The 25,628-nt window shown below is 36.3% G+C and overlaps 1 protein-coding gene across 4 annotated transcripts in view; it reads left to right on the plus strand.

Annotated features, from left to right (window-relative positions):
- Positions 1-25,628, plus strand: part of FAT1 (FAT atypical cadherin 1) — a 108,511-nt gene that overhangs the window by 16,035 nt on the left and 66,848 nt on the right. For all 4 annotated transcript variants that reach the window (XM_082758972.1, XM_082758974.1, XM_082758975.1 and 1 more), the window contains exon 3: positions 19,631-19,945. In XM_082758972.1, coding sequence (XP_082615098.1) covers positions 19,631-19,945 — 315 coding nt within the window. The remainder of the gene's footprint in view (positions 1-19,630; positions 19,946-25,628) is intronic.

The raw sequence follows: 25,628 nt of genomic DNA on the forward strand, positions 1-25,628 counted from the left end.
TCGGTTCCTAGCTCCGTCCTGGCACTGTCTGGGAGAGCAGTGCCTGGCACAGGCCAAAAGCCGTTTAGCAATACAGAGAAGCAAGTTCCAATGCCTGGGAACATTTTCTAGGCTTGTTTTACTAATACAGTCTTAAACCACGTGAAGGTGGAAGTGGTGTTTTTAATAAAAGCTGAGAATGGTATGATTTTGGTTAAGTCGATTGTAGTTCAGCAACCTCATACTTGGAGTTCAGCAGCCTTACAAATATGGGCCTTTCTTTTCACTTTCAGTGACTGCCTCATGTGGAAGTTTTCCCTTCTGTTTACCTCTGTTTGTTACCTTGTTTATGTAAGTCATAAACACCAGTATATGTAACAACTTAATTTCATTCAGGTTAAATTTAAAACAAACAAAAACCCCAGGGGTTCCTAACAATCTCCGAATTTCTACTATGCATATTCCAGCCATGCTGCTGTCAAAGCTATGTGGTGACTATATGCTCTGTTTATTTGTAATTGTTACATTCTGTAATTCTGTGATCTATCAGATTAATAGTTTTCAGTGACCTATGACCTGAGAAAGTGTTGAACAAATCATGTTTTATAAGAAACAGTTAAACAAGAGATTTAAAAACTGCAATTGATGAAGTTGGTGTTGATAGCCAGGAAAGAATATTCCTGGTGGGTTTGATATGGCAGACTATGAGGATGTGTTTTAAAATTTCCTGATTGCTTCCATTTGTCAGTGACATTTCTAGCTTAGCTTCTGTCCACGAATAGTCTCATCAACACATAGGTTTTGACATTAAAACTTCTCATGTGAATATTTTGACTAGGTAAAAATGAGAAGTAAATGGGGAAAAAGACCTTCTCTGAGGGGATTCTCAGTGTTTTCAACTTGCAAAGTTCAATGCTTCTTTCCACTTTTTTTGAAGAGAGAGCTGGATTAGGAGGTGCTCTGTTTCTGAAGAATACTAAATGGTTGCAGCTTTTTGCACAGGAAATTCTTGCTCTAGCTAGTTCAGGTACTGAAGTCAATAAAACTCAGAGCACAGACTAATCTCCCAAGTATCTAATTAGCTTTGCAGAAGTTTTTTCAGCCTCCCACTGAATTCTGTACTGCCACATTACTTTGCTAGTGGTACTTATGGTAAATGATCTGCCCATGTAGCTATTGCAGCTAACCTCCTTCAGTGACTGAGGTCTAAATGTACCAGATTCAAAATTTTTAAGGTTATTCTGAAGCATTTTGTTCAAAACAAAGTCTTGTGGAACAATGCCTTGGTTCTACAAACTCTAATTTAAAATTAAATTCTTAGGACTATGGATGTTGATTTGGAAGGTTAATCTTTTCAGTAAGGGGCTGTGTCAGCACTACAGTTAAAATCTGAGAGCTGAAACCTGACTGTTGTGTGTACACTGGAGATTTCAGTGAAATTCAAATTTCACTCAGATGAGAGTATGAGGAGTTTCTTTTAATCACAGGATTTATGGAGGTTGTTCTTAGATTCTGGGATTGATCGGTCAGCTGCCTATGCTAGCATCTGAAACAGAATTTCAGGTCAAAACGTGGAACTCAAGAGCAACTTATTAAACTCATTCTTTGGAAAATTATACAAGAACTGACATCTTTTATTTGTTTGAAAAGGTTATGATTAAAGCTATTAAAGCTCTGAAATTCAAAGGACATTTTCTGAGTTTGTGATAGATGTCTTCTATGCCTTTTTAGAAGTGTCAGAGTTATTATTAAAAACAAACATAGGCAACTGTCCATGCTCTGGAAACAGGAGGCATTCAAAGAGAAAGACATTCTCTTTGTAAACTCTACTTTTATGGAAAGCTTAACAAAATTGTGTGTGTGTGTGTATATATATATATAGAGAGAGAGAGAGAATATTTCAAAAAGGTGAAGAGGGGCAAGCAAAGACAGATTTTGTAGCTGCCTGCTCTTGAAAGATGTTTTCATGCTGATGCATTCGGTGTTTTTTCCAGTGGCATGTTTATTTTATGCTGTAGCTGGGCATTCCCTAGCTTTGATATTGAATTGGGAAAGAACAACAGGATAAGATCAAGTTGAATTAATGTAACAGAAAGACAAGCTTTGCCCATTTCAACTCCTTCATTGGTAGTCTTTTGAGTCCGTACCAAACTTCTCCAGAGCCCAGCAGAAGAAAAGGGTGGTCGTGGCAATACCTATTGAAGGCAGTTAGCAAATTATAGCCACTCAAAGTCAATAATTTGTCTTCTAAAGCATTTATCGTGTATTTTAATGACTTATTTTCCATACCAGAATCTTCAATGATAGTCAAACATGCAATAAGTAGAGCAGAACTGAAAACCTAGTTTAGTCTGCATGACGAAAGAGACGATTGTGTCTGTTGTGTGCAGGACATTTAATTTGTGGAGGCATATTATAGTGGTTGATTACAGCTATCATAAAATCTCGTTGTGTAGGCTATTTTTAGAATGGGATATCTTCTGCTTTCTAGGTAATGATATGTGTTGGATTTGAGTGTGCTCAGCATCATCTCTGTATAATCTTCACTCTTATTTTCAAGGAAGATCTGCATGCCTTCACTCTTCTTACAGAATTTTTCTTCAGTGGCATTGAGCCAAACTGGGGCCATTCTGCAAGGCAAAAGTAGTTACGTTTAAAAAGAAAAAAACAAAAACACCCCACACATTTGTATACTTTGTGCCTAGATTGAGTAATAATTTGCATTCAAAAACATTTGTTTAAAATTTCATGCAACTAAAATATATTTTCCACCAATTTGTTATGGTTTTAAAAATGAAGCGTTTGGCACATAGATTTAATTTTACTAGACAGAACAAATAGCTGTAACAGAAGCTTACTAAGAGTAACTTTTATCTTTAAATCCTTTTTAGTATTGTGAGAAATTTCAAAACTTTTTTTGAAGATATATAAAACCACTTCAGCACAATTTGTGTCTGTTCAAAGAAGTAAAGGTTAGAGCCAGAGACCTGCTGTCAGCTAGACTGCAGACAACTCCTAAATTCACTGCTATCCAGAAAGCAATCCAGAAAGCTTTTCTTTAGGAAATAACTAACTTTGTGTGAGTGTTGTGTTGCATTATTGCTGGTACCTACAGCCTGGCTGGGTGCTCACGTTTAGTTGTGCTTGTAAATACTTGCGTTCGGAAGGAATTACCTCGTTAATTTTTCAGTCCAGTCGCAACTCCAGCCTGCAGTTATTTAAAGCCTAATTATGTTCATTCAGGCTAAGATCTGGCAGTGAAGGTGCAGCTGGGTTAATTTGGGGATAATTCTGTTATGTTTAGGTTACTGTTCAGATGGGTAGATGGTGCTAGGGTAGAGCATGGCATTTGGAGCTAATTTGGAGCTAAGTTTGTTTGGCAGTGATTAAGGAGCCCTGGATTATGCCCAGGTTTGCACAAGGGTAACCGAGGTCCTATCTGTCCTGGAGCTAGCTGATTACCTTGCCTTCCTAGGCTTGAAGGAAATCGTATGATTTGCATTTGTGATGGTGGTAAATCAGAGTGCTATTAGGTTGTTAATGTGGCTTTGACAAGGTGGCTTTGGAAGAAGCTAAATTAGTTTTAGACAAACATATTTATCTTGTGTTTTACTGTTGGCAGGGGTATCTTCCAAAGTAGTTTGAGAGTTGTTTTAGGTATCCTGCTGAGCAAAACATCACCTCAACTGCCAAATAGAGATTCTATACAAAAGCTTGGGTTCCCATCCTCTTCTGCTTCTGCTGAAAGTGAGGGATTGTTTTGTTGTGCAAGGTGTTGATTGGGCTGCAACTTGGTCTGATGAAAACAGAGCAGCCTAGGGGCTGCCTCTCTGTAGGAGATGAGCTGAAGCTGAGCCACATGTGGTTGCAAAGATTACCTTATAAGCAGCAATCAATTCAGCCAGTGGAGTACATATTAAGGGCCTATTAACTTGTTTAGGCCTCTCTTTGACTTGAAAAGCACTTGTGAGCAAAGGAATAATAAAAGGGAAGGCTTGCCAAAAGCTATGGAAGGTGCATCTTGCCATATTGCTGTTGGTACATCTGTTGAGTTGGGGGATTTATTTCCTACTAAGCATCTGCTTAGCTTTTGAAGTACATATTAAGGTCAAAAGAGAGGAGCTTGAAAATGGTTACGTAATGTTTATTCTTTTCTTTGAAGATTTTAAACTTTAATCATACAGCATTTGGACATATTTAACAAAGGACAAACCTACATGAGTACTTGGCAAACTTCCACAGTTCATAACACGCGGTATTGCAGCTTTAGATCTTGGACCTAAAAATACTTTTGGCCTTGCTGAAACTACAGTTTGCAGGTCCATTTTACAATCTCCATGTAATTCGTGTTTCATCTGTGATTTTATTGCACTAGTCATCCGAAAGTGACCAAGAATAAAGATCCAACCCAGCAGTCTCTGTGTGGCCCAACAAAAATAAAAAATCTCTAGCATTCCAGTGTCATCAAAAAGGAATTTGGGGAAAACCAAAAGTGGCCAAAGAATCTAGCCACAGGACTGTAACAGATAATTTCCTTACTCAGAAAGGAGGTTTCCCTGCTTTGTTTTATCCATGCTTCTACTAGCTGCTTCTGTTTAATTTTAAATTTTGTGAACAAGGATAAATGATACATTTGCAGGTTTTGTAAAGAGTTGCCTAATTTTAATAGACGTTAGGGCTAAAGAGCAAACTGCTGAGCTAGTGGGTATAAATTGTCTTGAGCTACCAGTAGAGATGAGCATTTGAGTTCTTTCTGCTTAGAGCTGTGTCCATGCAGACTTGTAGTTGTGGCATCACTGATGCCAGAAAAGAATCTCGCCTGCCTGACAGGCGACATTACACACAGAACATTTTGTAGTTGCATTGTTCTAAGGCCCAGTGTACTTTTTAGAGTAATCTTTGCTGGCATGGATTGGCTCCAAAATCTGCATGTTTCCTAAATCAAGCTTTAGCTTATTTATACAAAAGGCTATTTTTATTTTGCTGATGTAAAAAGCCTGAATCCACCTCTACGTGGTAAACTAAGAACAAACAACAACAAAAATATTCCTGGAATTAAATATATGTATAGAAATTATTATACAAAATTCATATTTTGTACAGGATTTAAGGATTAGGAGATTATGATATTAAAAGTTCTCAGAAGGCTATTCTGTTACCTATATGTTTTACACTGACTGTTGTGTTAATGTGTATGAGCACTACAGAACTGCTACAGTTGTGTGGGTAAAGAAATGAAGAATTTGGTAACCTAGTGTGCTAAAAATGAACACAATTCTCATGTGTCGCCTGTAGTCCCAGCTGTATTTATGCACAGAGGGAGTTCTTGGTAGTTCAGCTTGAAAGAGTTGCATTATAAAGAAGCTATGATGGAATGTATGAATGGAGCTATGTATGGGATCTTATATTTTTATACCTTGTCCCCTCTATTTCCCCAAAGTTGTGAGAGTGAGGTGCATAGCTTTTTCAGTGAGAATACATTTCCATTCTATAGATTTATTCCCCTGTCGTCCTGTCCTGTCCCCCCTCCCCTCCCTCCGATCCTTTGCCTGTAGATTTGCCATGACAGGGTATATCCTGTCTCTATGAAAATTAGAGATTGCTGTCTAATGATAAGGGTTTAATCTGCAACGAATCAGACATGTGGAAACTTCTGTCTATGGAATTTTCTGTTTGATCTGAGAGGAATGCCCTTGCTGTGCCCTTCCTGTAATGAAAGCAAGGTAGAGTGAATCAAAGTGATTCTAGATAAGGTTGGAATGTGTTCATTGGTTATGCCTCTATTATATTTGGTGTTAAAATTTTGGTTATATGTATTATTTTACTTCCCAAGAACATCATAGTTCATCTTTTTAAATATACCTTTTTTCTGTTTTACTTCAAGTGCTATTTTTATTGATTAAATTCCTGAGCTAATTACTCAGCTTTGAACCTTGGAAGTGTCAAAAAGACAGATATTCTTGTCAAACATTGAGCATGCTCTGATAATACAACAGATTTGTTGTTACTGTAAATAATTTTACACTATTAATTAAATTTTCTGTCTTAAAGATTTCTCTTTGTGTAATGTTGTGAAGAACAGCTAACAGTTTCTTTCCCTGTGCTTTTTTTTTTTTTTTTTTTTTTTACACAAACAGTTAATGATTAACAAATGTCCAGCTGCCTGTGCAAGGAATGTTAATTACTTCAGGTGGGGGAAAAAGATGACATGCCTTTGCATAAGGATGTTTGGTATCATAGTTCACTTTAAAGGTACTTTGAATAGTACAGAACCAATTTCAGCAAATTAATCAGAAATGGAAGAAAATGAAGTATGTCTCTCTTTAATGGCTGTTTGGATATGTACTTCCATACCTGTGCTACTAGCTAGGACAGGAATATTTCTGTGTTGCCTGGGTTTGTGTAGAACATTTTAAAGCAAAAAAGTGTGTAAGAAGAAATAACAGCTTGCTAAGAAGTCCTCAGAATTGTTTTGTGTATGCATTTAGGGAAAACATGGGAGGAGAGGAGGGGAAATAATAAAGACCTAACCAGTTCTTAGTCCCTACTACTTAATACCATTTCTGACTAGTTTTCCAAAGTTGGACTTGTGTGTCAAGTAAGGACGGAAGCCCAGAGATCAAGAACTGTGCTTGCAAATGCTAAAAAAATATCTTGGACCCTGCACTTTTCAATTTAGTTTCTTGCTTACATTAAAAAATATTCATGCTGAATGGTGACGTTTTGGACTGACTTAAATCTTCCAAAGGGTGGTAGCAAAAAGAAGTAATTAAAAGATCTGACATGGAAGAATGCCTTTGTTAAAATTAGTGTTAAAAATAAATACAGGTGCTACAGTATTAGGGGAAAAAAAGATGAGTTGTCAAGCTGACAAGTCAATTTTGAGGTGCACTGTTTCTTAATAAGAGAATGATGATTACAGTGAGAACAAAATTACTGCAGATTATGTGGATTAAATTTGAAGTGAATATTGACCTAGCATGTGATGATAGGAGCAAATGGAGTTAGCAATGTATGCCATGTAATGTCTGTAATTCCAGAGGTGATTAAAAATCCTTTTGAAACTGAGTAGCTCAGTCTAGTCAAACACGAGAATGGCCAGCATTTTTGAGAACAGTTGTGCACAAATAAAAAGACTTGAGGAGGTCACCTGATGCAATTCCATCTCTAGTTTCTGCATATTATTTGAATTACTTAAAACAAGAAAAAACCTTCAGTGGTCCAGGAGCAAAATACATTTTGTGCCTAAATAGTCTGCCAGTTACCTACAATATCATAGTACCCTTTCACTTGCATTAAGTGTTCTACTGTAGAAGGAGTTGATCAAGGTTTTATCATGATTTTATGACAGTTAAACTTAAACTTCTTGTTTGACCAAGAGTTTTTCAGTCACATAACTCATTCTCTTTGATGTTTTCACTAAAGGTGCAGAATCATCTTCATTGAAAAATGTTTCTGTGGAGAGTAATTAGTGGAGGTTTCCAGCAGAAATTCTAACAGAGATGCTCTGTGTTTATGCAAATGCTTGCAAGTTCTATTATTAAGCAATAAATATGGGACAAATGAAATCTATAGATTAAATAATTTTTAAACTGTTAACTTGCATTAGCTTCTACTACCTTTAGTTATTCTTTTTTTTTCCTTCCAGAAAAGTTCTAATAAAACTCTGCAGGCAGTTATACATTATTTATGTGAAGGAAAACAAGCAGAAAAAAATCACACCAGGAAACTTGCAATTAAGCAAGCTTGAGATCTAATAAGTCATTTATAGTTTTCTAGGTGTAACTGTACTTTTTACTTGTTAAGTATTGATTCTTCGGTGTATGTGTAATAATTTGTTTATATGTGGAGGATTTCTCATTTTCTTGTTATGATCATTGTAACCAAAGAAAATTAACTTTTTTCAAATCTCAAAGTTCTTTGTCTTCATGAATGATCTGTTCTCTCCTGTAGTCAGTGTTCACTCAGAAGCAAGTTCAGAAACACTTCTTTGACTGCATTTTGTTTATTTTGAATCATACACAAAGGCAAATAACATAAAATTAGTATGGCAATTACTGATTGGTACTAGATCCCCTCTAGATACACGAATAGAAATAAAGCCTGAATAAATAAATGGATACTTTGAAGGTTAATAAAACTGTGTCAGAACGAGGATGAATGTCTTTTGATGTCACTGGATCCCAGATGCTTTAATCTCATGACTTCATTGATTTGCTTTGTTCTCTAACACTCCCATACCCACAGATACACCAGCTCTTCTTTGTACACACTAAGCTGTTTAGGAACAGTGTTTCTTTTGGCAGTCATAAGGTGCTGTTGTGCATACAGCTACCTGGAGTAATAACATGAACAGCAATAGCAGCCTGGGTTGCAGTATTTCCACAGCATGCTTTTCTTGTCTTTTCATGTGTATCAGTATGCTTTCTAGCACAGACTTGCTCTGGCAACTGTCACTGTTCCCAATTAGTTTCTGCACCTGAAAATAGGCTGGAGACTGAAAGCTTGAACCACAATTGCAGTAGTTCAATACACAAATTAGTATAGCTACCACGCACGTGCTAAACTTCTGTTCCTGCATGTAATAAGTCATGAGCCAGTGGTGCTGTGAAACGTGGCTGTAATTGCTTCTTACTGCACAATGGGACTGCTCTGCATAACTTGTTAGGCTTTCAAATTATTTATATGGAGGTAGTATGAGGTAGACTGCAGTTGTTGAAATTGCAACCAAAAAGGGAATGTGAGAGAAATGTGCTGTATGCTGGAGAAAGATTTTTGGGTTGCTTAGGACAATTTTCCTTATTTAGGACAGTTGTTGAATTTTGAGATTTACAGACAAAAAGCAAATATACTTGTAGAACTGTCCAGGTATTTTAATAGTTTGCAGAGGCCTAAACAACTGCATCCTTCTGGATCAACAAAATCACTTTCTGTACAATTAAATATGTTTTTCCTGTGTGTAATTGGCTTCCCCGTGTGTCTCATTATTTTCCTTGTAGCCTCTTCTTCTGCCTAAGGGGGGACCTAGGTTAATCTGTCAACTCCAGTTAGTTTTGAAATTCCTGAGGCTGTTTGCAGAGGAATTTCCCCTTCAGAGGCTCCCCATTTCCCAGTTAAATTTATTGGAGTGGTAACACAACTATTCACATTGTCAACAATTCTTTAGTACTGGGAAGGCTGACAGCAAAGTTAAGATTCTTACTGGGTGAAGCTGCAGTTCTTAAGGATACCTGCTTATTTATATGTGAGTATACATACACATTCTTACAAACTTGCTGATACACAAGCAAGTACATACACACACACACGAAAAATTTGATGAAATAACATTTCGTTCTTGGGTAAACAAAGCCTAGGCCCATACAACCCTTTGTTTCTAAACTTCAGACAGCTTCAGTCAAACTTCTACAATTGCATGACCCGTGCAAGAGATCAGGATTTAAAGGTAACTGAATAGTGTAGCCAACATTATCCCAAAGTATTTTTGTTTAAATATATTGAATTATTCCAATTTTTATGATAATTGTGTAATTATATTTCTTGGGACACAGAAACCTGTTGTGTCTAACTGAAGACAAGCGTTCACCCTGAGTAAAGGGGTGGACAACTGGGACTATGATGTGCGTCACATTTCTGCAGTTTGCTCGTGCTAGAGGGTAAGATGAACTGCTTTTGTGGATACTGAGAACAGCGTTCGGCCCACAATCTGCTGGCCATTTCTGTGTTTGCTAATATTTCACAAACCTGCAGTAATGCTGGTTTCCAAAAGCTTCCATGGTGGAGTCATGTTTTGCAGCATGTTTTCTCTCAAGTAACATATGACTGATCCCATCAGAAACAAAGCTTGTTTTACATGCTCTCTTCAAAGAAATATAGTTTGTATGTAGTAGCATTACAATAATTTTTCTTAGTGTCATAGGAGTTGATGCTTTGTTTCCCTAATGTCATCGGGGGAGGTTGTCCCTCTACACTGAGCTTCGGCAATATGGAACTGTTCCTCCCCATATTAGAGTGCCTGTCTGAAAGCCTGATGTGCAAGTAGCCTAGCTGACAGAAATAAGCTGGAGCTATTAAAATAACCGTAAATGAAGCTGACAATAGGAGCTGTCTGCCATTGTCCCAAAAGATTTTTTGAACTGGAAGTAATCAGCCGAGTTCTAAGGCAACCCTGTCAGGGATCTTCTAATTGCAAAAATTCCCCCTCGCCACCCCCTGACTTCCTGAAAGCAAGTTCACAATCTTTGGGGGCCTTAGCACATTTATTACTTTTAGCCCAGACTACATTAGTATGGAGTCATAATTTCTGGGCATAATCTTTTATGTAGACAGTTTAAAGAACATATTTTTAGAACTTCTCTAGAACAGACTAAACACTGTTTTCAGTTCATTTGACTTGTTTTTGTACAAATGTGCTGAAAGCAATGTGGCAAGAACTGGAAGCCAAAACCTTGCTGGGTCTAATTATTTATAAATCTTTTTCTTGGACCCTAATGTGTTCTGCTTTGCCTCCTTAACTAAGATGTGCAAAATCTGTTTTCTTAATGTTTTAAAATAGAGTCCTGTGTTTGTTGCAGAGTTCTAACTGTGCGCATCTTTTCTCCTAGGTCTTCATACTACCTCTAGGTATTTGATTAAGTAATAGCTGCTCTCTAAGCTATTGAATGTTTTGTATTTCTTCTTAAAATATCTGTATCTATCTCATGTATAAGCTGCACATAGGGGAGATCAATAGTGACCCTTTCTCTCCAACACAATTCAAACTGCTGCCATCTGTTCGTAGTTCAGAAGCGATGCATAAACTGTTCTGTGTTTTAAGCTTTATGTCAAGGTCTGGGTTTGACCATATGCTGAGGCTCTCTGGATGCCAAGTTTTTGTCCCAAAATACTGTTTTATTATGAATGCATTGGGAATTTCTATGCATTTATGAAGGTGAGTCTGCCAGGTTTGACTGGACACTGCTAATTTTTGGCTGTTCCAACTAGTCTCACTGTCGTTACATTAGTGTCATAGACAGAAATTATTTCATTTTTCATACAGTAGATTATTTTATGTAATTTGGGAGTTTTTAAAACTTATATCAAATTTACTTAAAGTAATGGTAGAAAACTGGATTTGTCTGTATCCTTTGTTATATTTCACCTTTTCAGTGGTGAAACTTAATGTTCATAATTTCATGATAAAAATCATAATCATAAAACTGATTATGCTTGAGCCTTTAGTTCATTATTATTTTTTTTCTGTTAAAATCTCAGATCTGTTCTAATGGTGATAATACTACTTTTTACATGGTATTAAAAGTTGTGTGTGCTCTAGGGACCATGTATGCCCTACAGTGTTATTTTTCCCCTTTCACCTTTCTGAACTTGCAATAACTGGACCCTGGAAAGAGCACAAGCATTGGTGGACATGACATGTTTGAAGTTCCTGCAGCTCCACAGTGAAATGTCATCTACCGGTTAAAGAACTGGTGTGAATTCATTACAGTTACATCAGCTTGCTAATACTGCTAGTGAGAAGTTATTTGAAACTTTCTAAGCAGTGATTTATGCTAGAAAATGAGCCATTTGTCCTTGAAACCGTAACTAGAGTTGCTTTCCATTTAACAGTACTGTCTGAGCATGATTTTTCAGATGGTAGTACACAAGATGACACGAAACTTATCCAGCTTTCTCTGTCAAAGAGCTATACATGCAGAAGTTTCATTCAAATTTCTGGGTATCTGCTTTTATAAAGGGTGACAAAAGACTTGTGATTCCAGTATATTGATTTCAGCTTATTTTTAGTGTTTTTTTCCCTAGGTAGTCCTGAGAGAGATTTTTTGAGTTTGCTGAAGCAGAAATTATAAAATCTGATATTTTATTACTTATCTTCAATAACATATGCAAGAAATATGTTTTTTAAAAGAAAAAAAATAGGATACAACCACTGTATAGAAACATATTGAGTGTCTAAATAAATAATTACATAAAATCTAAACATGTGACAAGCTGTAAATGTTAAAAGAAATATTGATGACACGATAGATGACATTTAAAGCCTTTTGGGCTGCAAGTAATAATCCTAACTATAGCCTGTGAACATAACCTGCTGCAGAATTTCTCAAAGGTAGTTGTTTTTCTGGAGGGTTAAGGTTTTGTTTTTAATATTATTTTTGGAAAGCAGTTATCCAGGATACACACAAAAGGTAAAGGCACAAAGTTACTGAAAAAAGAAATCAGAATGTGTTAACTTAAGGTTCAACTATACTCAGGCAAAATCAAAGAATCACTGAATTGTTAAAAAGAAACAATGCAACTGTTTCAAACTAAATTGAATTCTTAGTGATGCATATTCATATTCCTTGGATGTTTGCAAACAAGTAATTTGAATTCTTCATGAGTTATGCAAAATGCAATATTGATGGCTTGTTGCTAGGCTGCAGTCTTCCTGCGTGTGCCTAATGAGATGCTCCTGGAGAAGAGGAGAGAGAAAAGTAGCGAACACCTCCCATTTATGTGTGATTCAAAGGCAAGCAATAGCTGCTGCAACTTCTTCCTCTCCTTCAGGGCTGTAACCAAGGATTATTTATATTCTGAAACAATACAGTTTAGTCTGTTGTGTGAATCAGACTTCTTGCATCTGATATGTGTGTAGCTTGCATTGTCAGTGATAAGTTTTTAAATTACTACAAGTTCAAACCATATTTCTCTGGGTGGCTCTTGCACTTTTTTCCATAGAAGCATAAACAGGTGATGCTTCCTGTTACAAGTGCACATGTGATACAGGTAAGCAAGGCTAGCACTTTTCCAGTTCAGTTTATTTATCAAAATACTACCACTCTTATAAGAGAGAGGTTGTATATCATTTGTAAAAGTTTGTGCTGCCAGCCGCAGGTCTTTAGTATTTCACAAGTTAGAGTGCAGAGCCTTTTTTGGCATACTGCCCTGTTTATACAGGGGACAAGCTGACATTTCACTTCTGCAAAAAGAATCTCATTCCATTCCTTCTTCAGCAGGAGATTGTTTCAAGTTCACAGGATGCAGATTTTGGTCTTTTCAACTGACATTTTAAGTGCTGAGTAGTTCCTTGTCTCTGTGACAGGACATACTCAAAATCTTCAGTACTTAAGGACAGTTGGTTTGTGTAGTATAAAGACCAATGTTTTATTGTGCTGCCTTGTTTGTTTTGGTTTTGTTAAGTGGTTATTATTTGGCTGATCAAATAATATTAAATTTTGTTGTCATTGGATGCTATTGTAAAGGAACTGTAGGCTTAAGGCTCAGTTGTTCCTCACAGGATGCTCTGTAGAGACCTAAGTTACAGTAGCACAGCAGCCACAGGGAAAGTAAGGTTTTCTTTTTCTTTTTTTATTTTTCCCCCTTGGAAATTCAGTATGTTCCATATGTCAAAGCTTTCTCTTTTCAGTGCACTCTATGGCACATAGGACTACTTGGCTGTACATATGGCCATACTTAGCTACTTCATGGCATTTTCAGTGTTGGACTGTAGTGGCGGTCAGAGGTTGTCTGGCCCATCAGAAATACAGATAAATTGGCTAGAGGATTTTTTTAAATTGTATTAAAAGTGCAAAGGATCTGAGATATTTCACTGGTGATAATTAGTTCTAGAATCACAATTTGTACCAGGTACTACAGACAGGTATAGTACTTGTAAGTAGTGTGCCCTGGTCTGCTGTAGTTTCTTTTATCTTGTGCACCATAACTGTTACTAAATTTTCATTCCCCCCACACCCCTTTGCTTCCCCCAAAACTACTTTGCATAAAGTGGAGGAAAAAACAACAACATACATAATACACAGGGTTGCATTTGCCTACTGTCCTGGTTTGACTGTGCCTCTAGAAATTACTTAAGGGGAAAAGGAGAACGAAAGAGTATGGATGTTATTTGACTCCTCTGGGGACTGCAGAGAAGCAGATAAGTACCATGTCTTCTATCCTGGATGCTTGGATGCTCTTTATTTTTATTTATTTTTTTTCCTCATCCTATCAGATCTGTTACAGCCTCTGTATTTATACAGCTCAGGGAAAAGATGGTATAAATTTCTTATCGTTAGAAGACAAAGCATGATAATGTTGTAATATTTAGTAAGATTTTACTTTAAAAAGAAATAAAAAAAAAAACAACAACCACACCAAACCACTAATCAAGGACTCTGATGTGATTATTTCGTTGTTCTAAATGCCTAAGTGAAGTTCCACAAAACTTAAAGCAGCAATTTGACCAGAAAAAAATGCAGACTTTTGAGATGGGGTTCTTTTGACCCGTGTCCACGTAAAAACTAATTTTATAAATATTGGTAACTTTATAGAAAACTATATGCAGCCTATGTAGTGGTAAGAGAGATTCAGGTAGTAAATGGCAGTGTGTACTAAGCTGAATACCACCCCTAATTCTAGTTTTAATTGAAAAGATTGTGTAGACTTTAGTGATGGCTTACAAGAGTAAGTGACTTACTCTTTGGTCAGAACTCGAGCCAAAGTTACAGTCTGTGTTGGTGTAAATGCAGCCTTGTGCCGCTGAGGGACAGCATGCCGTTGGTAATAACGTGCTTAATCTGCTCTTTTTTTTTTTTAAGTCTTTAATTGGGATTGGCTGTTCATTGACGGTCATATTTGATCAAAACCTGTGTTCCTGCAGTTCTTAAAATATTGCCTTTTCCCCTCAGAGATGGCATTTAGGCAGCTGAAGAAGCTTTTTGATTTGTCCAGCTTATTAGAATTTAGATTAATTAAGTTTGTAATCAGATTTCAAGAATCGTGTTCCAGGCCAGGGATTTCTCTTAGTGTGGTTCAAACGTTGCTCCCAGGGCAAGTTCTACTAAACTGTGTTTTCATGCTTTGCTGAGAAATGATTGCAGGTTTTGATTTCCATTACAGAATCATTAATATTGTTAATGAGAGTTCTCATGGATAAGTACACTTAAGGAGGATCATCCCTGGGAATTGGAGGTATTATAGTTTAGGCATTTGTTAATCAGATAGAATTGGCAAAGGTAAGACTGTGAGATTTGAGATGGATTTATATGTTTATTTTTGTTTTAAGAGTGACTGGTTTTAGTGATTTGGGTTATGGGATTAAAGTTGGAAGTGATGTTGGTTCTTGGCCTGAGTGGGGTTAATGTTCTAATTTTTCCCCATTTGCTGTATTCTTAAACCAGCATGTTCCTCCATACTGAATGCTGTCTTATTTCCGTAGTATAGTATTCACTTAGGACTTTTTCCTTCTTATAATAAAATCAACAGAAAAGTCCAGTTGCATCAAACAGTAGCAATATCTAGTCTAAAATTTCAGAGTCACGGAGATTATAAAACTCCACTGTCGTCTTGCAAATGACTGAGAAACATTTCATCAGAGCTCTTTTGTATTCCCCATTGGCAGTTAGCAACTGATGAATATTAATTTATTTTTATCCTAACCACCTGAAAAGCTTAAAGATTGCATGTCCAGCGAAGTGAAAATGTTTTTGGAATACTCATTTCAACATATTTTATGAAAAATAATATTTACAGGTCTTTGGGATTATCGTGCATGCTAAAGATTCTCTGGTGGAGCTCTGTGGAAGATTTATCTACTCGTCTTGCTACATAGAAAGCAAATGGCTTGTAAAAGTCAAATTTACTGATTTGCTCTCAGCATAGAGAATAGGAAATTTGCTGACTAAAAAAAATTTTTTTGGATGTGAGAAGAGTTGGAGATAGAGCCTTTAATACATTGAAAATATAATAGAAGCACTTAAACTGTACTCCCTAAATGCGATTTGCACCACTGGAAGAAAAAAGCAAAAGTACTTCTAAGAAGACGAAACTTACTGCTCAAATTGATGATACTGATTAACATCTTGCTGATACTTAATGGATCTAGCTGATTGTAAAATTAAAACAAATTAACTCTTACTTGGATTGGTTTATCACTTTTTTGACGTTTGATTTCTCATCATTATCTGCTGTAATGACTGGTGTGAGGTTAGATTGTGCAGTAATGTTAGAGGGGAAAAAAATCCAAGTTCTCTTGATTGTGTTTTCTGACACCAGAAGAATTCAGGTGTTGGTAGTCAGTGCTTCCCCCCCACCCCTCCCAATCTCCGCCCAGGCTTGTGTACCGGATCAGTATCTGCTCCATTTTATTGTTGGGTGGCAGCAAAGTGCAGAAAGTTGAGTCACGTTAATAGACCAGTCATGCCTTCTCTATCTGCTCGCCGAGCTCTGAGTAATGAAGAAGAACAAGGTGTGGTGAGCTCCCCCACCCCCTCAACATGCAAGCAATGAAAGGAAACTTTTGCTCTTATATCCTCTGGTCTTCTTTTACATGTTTTTTATACCGGAGGTATGTTATTTTGGGTCTTCATTTTAATATTGTCAAAGTAATCCACTTGTCATGCGTGATGTCCATCTAATACATTTTCCAACTTCCATACATGCCTGTCTATTCCATCTATTTTAAATTCTTTAAGTGGGAGGGGTGGAGTATTTTTTTTTTTTTTTATGTTTTTTAAGTAACCTTTGCCTCTAGGAAGTGTTTGATTAGGAATTAATCTGTTAATAACAGTAAAATGTAAACAGTTACGTAGGCTTTTTCGCATATCTGAATGCTCGTAATATGTTATTTCTAGCTACTTTATACTTCCATTTGTGGTTATAAACAGCAGAGCATAGAGAGAAAATGTTCATCCAGTGTCTGTTGGGTAAGAAACATGAGAAAAATGGAAGAGTAATTTTTAGTGAATAACATTTTGTGTTACTTTTGCTAATGCACACAGCCTATCGGTGACCCTGTAGAAAAATTGAGATATTCTGAAAACCAGAGCTACCCTGTTGGACAAAAATCTGTGTTATATGACTTGTTGAGTAGTCAGGTACTCAGACAGATTGCAGCCCTTTTCATTGGGCATTTCTGCAAAAGTCAGTGTCAAATACGCAGCAGTAATGCCAGATAGGCAGAACTAACTTGAAATGAAAAATGAACTGAAAATAAAGTTGTCCATTTTCTCTATTGTAAAATTAGTCACTATTCCTGTATCCCAGTAATGCTTCTACATATTTCTTTCTGAAATACTTACTGTTGTTGGTTTGGTGTGGTACTTTTTTCTTCCCTTTCCCCCTTTAGAATACGTGATATAAGAGAACAGAGACATGAGAAATGGCAGTTCACGAAAGCATAATTGGTTCAGTCTTCCTTTCCTTGAGGGAGGCTTTGATAATTAAGGTGGTAGAATCTGTTAATGCCAGGTGAGCAGATTGCGGGAGAGCTCCACTACTGTGAGAGTCTCTTTCTCTGTTTCTTTAATATCAGGCAAGGCTATCTTAAAATTAATCTGCCACTTCTGATGTAGTTACTGTTAGGAATGCAGGGCAGGTGTAAAATGATAATGGTTGCTCAGTTCAGCACGTAAGCATCACCACTGTGCTTTGCACAGACTGCAAGCAACAGAGCAGCATTGCTGGAGGCCCTGCAAAGAGGGAATTACAACAGGCTAGGCTTGTGTTTGGGAGGACATGAATGTTTTACAAAATTTTCTGAGGCATGCACGGAATCTACCCAGACTGAAGATGAAGTGCTTGCATGCCACATCCAGCATTTAGGTTTAGAAATGAGGCCACAAGAATTAACACATTTATTTACTCCCGGGCAAGTCTCCTGGCTGAAGCAGAGAAATGCAAAAGGTGTAACATAAGCAAGTTACAAAAACAGAATCCAGGTAACTGTGCTCAAGACTAGGTCTCCTTTTTTGAGAGAGCAAGTTCATGGTATCCTATTTAAAATCACTCTTTATATTAAATTGAGAAATTGTGCTATTAGCCACAGCACAAAGCAGCGTCTTTATAGGATTTTTTTTTATAACAAACTGAAATTAAACAATGCAAATAAATACTGAGCTAAAGAGATGAATTGTAAAATGTCAGCGTCCTTAAAGTGAACACCTTGACTTGGTTTCTGACGGTGTTCCTCTTCAAAGAAGGAATTTATAAAGCCACCAGTTAGCTTTCAAGAAAACTTGTATCTAATGCATATAGATTTTTTTTTTTTTTTTCAAAGTGCAGTGTGTTACTTGCCACTTTTCATCCCAGTGGTCTGAGACTGTATACAACCAATTTCCATACTGACACCTGGTGGTAGTTCTGGGATACTGTGTTGCTTAAAATGCTATATATGGGCATTTTGCAGGTTTAGGTATTAGACGCTGTTTCTTCCAGTCTTCCTAAGATCTTACTGACATCTTAAAATATAAGATGGTCACCATCAACCCTTCATACATTCTCGCAAAAAGCAAAGAAAGTAATGAGTAAATCAGTAATTCCTCAATATTTATCTAATTTTGTTTAGCCTGAATATTTAAAAAATAAAAATGTCTGGGATACGTGAAGGAAATCATATCTATAGTTAGTCATTTTTTGTAGGATTTATTGTGAAAGGATAGTGGCATAGTTCATCAGAGTGTTACTTAACTGACAGTATGCATGTTTTGTGAGTGGCTGGGCTGAGGACAAGGGCCACACCATATATTAGAGTATATAATAACATTTTTTCTTATCAGTATAAGAAAAAATAAGAGCCATGTCAGAGCCTTTCGAGATTGCCACAGGAGTGGCTGCAAGGTGTTGGTCTCTTCCTTCCTCTGGAATGTATTTAGCTTCATTTTAAGTTCTATATAGAAAATGATTGATTAAGACAGCCAGTAAGAGCAACTCGATTAAGAAAATAAAAGTGCAGTTTTATGGTGCAGTAACTCTGTGAATCTGTGTAATGTTCATCCCTTGACAAATAAGTTATGCCATGTCACAATTTTTTGATATACAACATATGCATTTTATGACTGTAGATTGTAGACTAAGGTGCTTGTAAAAAACAGGGCTGTATTTCCTTCACAGTGGATAAAAATTTGAGCCCCTCATTATTTATTTAGTTCTGGTTCAGACAAACTGCTGTATGAGGTTTGTCTAGGTGTTCCGTAAATGGTAATTCATTTTATGGGTGCTAAAATGAGCTAGGTGTTGCTTTCTATTATCAAAGTAATGGCAACCAGTGGTTGGTCATAATGCTACAAAGGTTGCCTTCAGGTCTAACTTTGTTTTCCTTTTCTGTGAGATTTCTGTGTGAGTCTAAATACTTATGCACATTAAGAAAATTCAGTTAAATAATTTATTTGGGCATGTAGATAAGAATGTTTTATATTTAAGTATATTAATATGCGTAACAGTAAACAGATCAAGAGTCTGGTATCCAAATCAGATAGTTTGGTATACTATAATATTCAGTATATTAATAAGAGAGTCATTCAAGCCCCCCAAAATTGTGTATTACCCATTATATTTAATCCTTCCAGCAAAATAGTTTTGTGGTTTTTTTTTTTTTCAATAGTGTTAATTGATCTGATAAATCTCAAAAGACAATGGAAAGGAAGTTAAGTAATATATTGCTTTAATATCTGGAACACGTAATCGTTGAAAACTGTTTTATTGATTTTGGTTTTGGTGTTTTCAGGTTAGCTTTAATGCTTGTGTGTGTATATTAACGCAGCTTGTAGAATCAATGTCAGCTATCCTGAACTTGTTGATTTTTTTCTCATTTTCTAAGCTTGTTGCTTGCTCTGTTTCTGCAAACTTCTGTATATTTATTGATCGTTCTCTGTTTATCTTTTGTCCTGTTAAACAGGTATTATTGAGACAGCTGATCGCCTGGATCGTGAGACTACTTCACATTACTGGTTGACTGTTTATGCAACAGACCAAGGTGTTGTGCCTTTATCATCTTTCATTGAAATCTACATAGAAGTTGGTGATGTTAACGACAATGCTCCTCAGACAACAGAACCAGTTTATTACCCAGAGGTCATGGAAAATTCACCTAAAGATGTATCTGTCATTCAGATTGAGGCATTTGATCCAGATTCTAGCTCAAGTGATAAGTTAACCTACAAGATTACAAGTGGAAATCCACAAGGATTCTTTTCGATAAACCCCAAAACTGGTAAGTACAACATAATGTTTTATTTTAAATATGAGTGAATCAATTTATTTGCATAAATACATAAAATGGACAAAATCAACATCTCTAATATTGTAACCATGCTTCACAGTAGTTATAAATGGGTATCTTGGTCTCTGTCAATACCAGTAATGTTTACAAACCTGTAGAAGACTATCTGAGAGTGAAACTGTTCAAAGTACTTGAAATCCGCACCCTGCACATTTAGGGAAGGCTTACTTCAGAGTAGGTTAGCTTTAGACTAGTCAGTGTCCATTTCCATTTGCAGTGCTGTAATTGTGTTCTTAGAATGCTTTAGCTTGGCTACATCCAAACTGTTTTTAGTGATCTCTCTCTTCAAATTTTCATTCATAGTTTATTAGCCCATGCCCGTCCACCAGCTAGTGTTAGCCAAGACAGTGCAACGGGATGTATGCATAACTGTTGCCGCTGTACAAGATACAAAATCTGGAAGGTAATCTCTATGTGTGGTTGATGTGTAGTGAAAAGGAAGTGTGAATTCAGTGCTTGATTGGAAAACTTCAGAAAAACTTACTGAGGGTTTAACAGGAAAGTACAAATACAAGAAACAGCTCACCTTTTAGTATCTGTGAATTACAAATACTGAAATCTATGTAGGGCAGAGAGACAGCAAACAAATAATCCATTTGAACTGAAGCTGCAGAGTGAGTTTAAAAACAACATAAATGTTGCTCTCCATCCCTTGTGAATGAATACTGAGAAAATAGGTATTCCAGATGTTTTTTACGCAAATCTTTCCTGATATTAAAAAAAGAGGTAGCTGGGTAGAGCATGGTTCAGCTTTTCATATGTTATGTTTAGGTGCCTTTCTATAGTACAAATTACAGGAGACTTTTCTGATTCACTCAAATTTCTCAGAATCCAGAGATTTTTATACTAGAGATGCTATAGGAATATAGATGGTGATTTTAATCTGTAACAAGACTAGTAAGTAGAAAGGCATGACAAAAACCTTGTTATTCATTTAGCTCTTTGTTCACTGATGGATGGAATTTCAAGGGGATTTAGAGGAGAGAGAGGAAAATAACCAACAAACTATGAGTGAAAAGTGTTTTGTAGGTTGTGTTAACACTATAGCCTTCATTCTGTTTCAGAGTTGTTTCAGCTTAGGGTATGAAAGACTTATATGCTGCATCAGCTGCAATTGCTGTGTCAGCAAAGCTCTGACTGCAAACAGAGGTATGTTATTTGGGTTATTTCTGACAAAAATTTCTTAGTGTGTAAGTCTACTTGTGAGACGCTGCCAACAGGCACATATGAAATAGCTATAGCAAGAGAATGTCTTTAGTATTGTTAAGGCCTATATTGACTATGTTTACAGAAATGCTGGTTTGCAACAAAGGCAGCCTACGAAATAAAACAAGAAATATTCAAAACCAGTCATCTAAACTGGGTGCAGTAACTGTGTTTCTTTTTCTTTCTCTGCTCACACACAATTCAAAAGGAAAACTTTTGTGGTCATTCTTTATACTGTTACTCCTCCCTTCTTTCTGTTTTTGGAATTTATCATTTGCCTGCTACTTTGATATTTATTTTTGTCTCAACCAGTGATACTGATTTAAAAAAAAAAAAAAAAAAAGGCAGAAAAAAGTACCTGTGAGTTACCTGGAAAGAATTTGACTGGCTTTGGTGCTCAAACTGCAAGTGAACATGAATTCTACCTACATTTACTCTTTACTGTATATAATTGGCTGATCTGCTTTTGTGTGCTATGTCCTTATATCTTCTATACTGCATTTTCTCTTCTTCTTTGTTCCGGTCCTTTCCAAGTCCTCTCTGCCTTCCCTTGTGTAGCATTTTCCAGACTTTGTGTAAAGGACAATTGCATGCCTGCCTCACATAAGTTTGGAGGTGAAGAAACATCTTTATTCTTATTTTACGGGTAGAAAAATCAGTGTAGGAAGGGACTGTGACTTATCTTCAGACAGAGTTTGTAGTTTTCCACATCAGTAGCTTACTGGTGATCTCATTTATGCTAGAAAGAGAGCTTGAAGGAGCCCACACACAAGATGTTGAGGTGATAAAGAACACTTAATAGAAAGCTAATAAAGATTTTCTGTCAAGAGAGTTTCTTACCTGCCTTTATTGTGGCATACATACTGTAGAAGTAAGTATTGCAGTCTGGAGTACTGCTCAGCTCTGCATTAAAGGGGAAAAACAAATGGAAATAATTAAGTCAATAGATTGTACAATACAAGCACTGCAAAGAAAAAATCTCCCTCTGATTTACATTCAGCAGAGGAGGAAATATTGCCTTTGAGGGTGGTTAGAATAGCAGAGATGGGTAAATTCCTTGGTGTCTACTACTGCTACAGTTAGACAAAGTTAATAAACGCAAGAGGAGGGAAAGAGAAGAGGTGGGCAGAGGAAAAAGCTCTCTTGCTGATTTCTGTTGTGTTCCCAGAGTTACATTCAAGTAAGTTCAATGAAAATTAAATAGTTAGACTTCATACAATGTCTCCCATGCTATACAGGACACTAGATTTCATGTCATCTAGTGGATGGTATTCTTGCTTTCTTCTACATGTTCAGTTTGAAACTAAATCTGCAGTAGATAGTAACATAGTGATCAAGGTGAGTTTTGAGGTTATCATATTTGTTACTTCTAAAGTCTTCTGTCTACTAACAATCAGATCTGTTTAACCTGGATAAGTCTTACTAGGGGTGAAAGCTCTTTCAATAGGACTGCAATGTTAAGGACCTTAAAGATCACTTTAAAAGATTTCAGTTATTGTTGTAACTGATAAAATACACAGTGTATTTTATCCCCCTCAGTTAATTAAAACAGGACTCAGCTGAAGAGTACATTTGACCACAATTAGTGAGATCAAATCCTGTTATGTTTGCTTCTGCAAATGTGTTACCCTTGTTGGACCTTGTCAGGCTGTCACACTGACTGTATTTGTCCAAGCAAGAGAAACCTTTGCAGGGCCCCAGGTTTCCCGTCCAGCTGAAAGGGAGATAGGTCTGGAATATGAATCAAGCTTTTAACTGTATGCCATTGTAACATTGAATGTGACAGAGTGAAAGTTAAGCATCTGTTACGTTTGTTACTTTGGTTGGCTCTGCAGCCAAGGACTGTGATGGCATTCAGTCCAAGTAAAGCAAAGACAAGTGTTTGGGTTCTTAAAATATGTGGTGAGTGCTAAAAATACATTTCAGCTGATACTATGTTATTGTCTCCTCTCTAGGTCAAGGATCCATCTTTTTCTGTCTTTTTATAGATTTAAACACTATTGTATCATGGTCTGTGGCTACAACTCCCACACATTATAGTAATATAGGTTATAAATAGCAATAACCTACATGCAAATTATGTCAAGTAAAGTACTGCTATCTGTTCTCATGCATGTAGCTAGTTTATTTCTAGAATTTATAGCCTCTAAAATAGGATGCATGTGTGTATTTGTGCAGTAAGCATGATTTTTTAGGTGGAGAAACTGACATGGACCTTTGTAGGGGATAGTGCTTCTGTCACAGAAAGAAGATTATTTTTATTACAAGAAGTATCGATTTAACTGATCTGCTGGAAAGAAAGCGCTACTAGCTGAAGTGCTATCTGCATGCTTCTTAAAGTGATCAGTTTCTGAGTTTCCAGTAGATCTTCATTGACACTTCAAAATATTTTTATTATTTTAAGTTATGAAATAACTTCCTTGAAAAGAAGCATTGCTAAGTTTCTCTTTGCATGCAGAAATGCTATTTCACTCTTTGGAACAGGATATACGATGCAGTATATTGCATGATATTTGTAATCTTTTCAGATACACTTAGCCTTTGGTTAAAGTAAATGAAATACATTTGTCTTTAGTTTGGGAGTTCCCATATTATGGAGGGAGAAAAAAAAAAAAAAGGAAAAGAAAAGCTGCTTTACATTTAAGCTAGCTAAGTGTAATAAAAATAGTTGCCGTAATATTATTTCCAGGAAAGAATTAGAGCAAAAACTAATTGCACAATTTTCATAGTCAACCTGAACAGAACTGTAGATGAATATGTCTACAAGAGCATAGATTTAGACTGGATATAAGGAGGAATTTTTTTCATGGTGAGGCACTGGAACAAATTGTGCAGAGAAGTTGTGGATGTCCCATCATTGGAAGTGTTCCAAGTCAGTTTGGATGGGGCTTTGAGAAACCTGTCCCTGCTCTTGTTGGGGAGTTGGGAGTAGACTTGATCTCAGAGTCACTTCCAACCCAGACTATTCTATGAAACTATATAAAGTCAGAGTAAGTACTTTATATCTAGTTAACTTCTTGCAAAATAGCTTATAATTAAATATGAAAGGTATTGTGAAGGAGTTGGAATTGGCAGAAATTGATAGCTATTCAGAACACATCCTGGGGACTACTGTGCTTTATCTTACCACTTAAAACTGGAGCTATTGTGCTCCAGGAAAGGTTTGTGCTTTTAACAACGTTCATGTGATTTTCTAAAGCAAAGGATTATGTTAAAGTAAACATTTTCTGTTTTTTGTGCTCCAAAACTCAGTCTGTGTTGTTTTTTTTTCTGGTATGTCTAATAGAAAACAGTGATTTTTTTACTTACTGTGGGTGTGGCTCACGTGCTTGTAGGGTTTTTTTCTTTTTCTTCCTCTTTTTCTTTTTCTTTTTACATTTTGTTATTGCCTTCTAAGAAGGTCAAAGATTTTGAAAATTAATTATTGAAATACTCTTTAGTTGCTAACTTTCATTTTTAGAGGTGATGGAGAGTTCTATAATAATATTGTTCTGCTTATATGGCAGTAAATATCTTATAAGGAACATAAGCTGCCAGAGTGCTCATCAGAAAACGTCTTTTTCCTAGGTGTTTTATTCACAATCTGCTGCTATAGGTAAATTACAGGTACTACACCATTTAAATGCCTTTTAAGAGTTCTTAGGCTTCTTGTGTACAGGTAGAGTTTGACAACTATCCATCCTAGCTACCTACAAGTACAGGTGGTATCTATTGGATACAATTGTGTACATTTTGTCTGAGAAAGCAACAAATTGGGCAAAAAATCTATGTGTTAGAATAAAGTATTTTACATCTCGGTGAAATCTGCCTCTCCTTTAACAAGATCTCTTACTTTAATAAACATGTCTGTTCATCTTCTACTTTTTTGAAGAACTGTACTCACCTACCTAAAGTAAGCAGAGGAAAATGTGTAGCATCCTTAATTTGAGTCTGTCAGCTCAGCGGGTGTTTTATTATCAATTTATTCATTAATATATGCAAATTCTGTCAGGGGTAGTATATTGACTTCAGACTCAGACTAAATGGAATGCTTATGTAGTATTTGTTTTACATCTGCATATATTTTTTTTAGATGTGGATGTTAAAAACTTGTTATTGGAAACTCTTTTCTTCAAAAAACTACTTAAAAATCTGTATTGGTTCCTTTGGGAAACCTTATTTCGTTTGTTTTGTAGACAAGTCTCTTACTGGTCTGGAAAACAGAGATCATACTTTATAGCATTCCAGCTATACACAGTGAATCACATCCATGGTTGTTTTTGTAAAATATTCAATGCAAACATTTAATATTTTTATTTTGACATGAGCACAATTGCACTGGACAAATTTATGCTTTTGTTCCATCTTTTATTCCTTCATATTATAATATCTTGATTTTCTTTATTGCTTTTGATGAGGAATGTTTGAA

Source organism: Aythya marila (assembly GCF_965140915.1).
Source record: "Aythya marila genome assembly, chromosome: 4".
NCBI lineage: Eukaryota > Metazoa > Chordata > Aves > Anseriformes > Anatidae > Aythya > Aythya marila.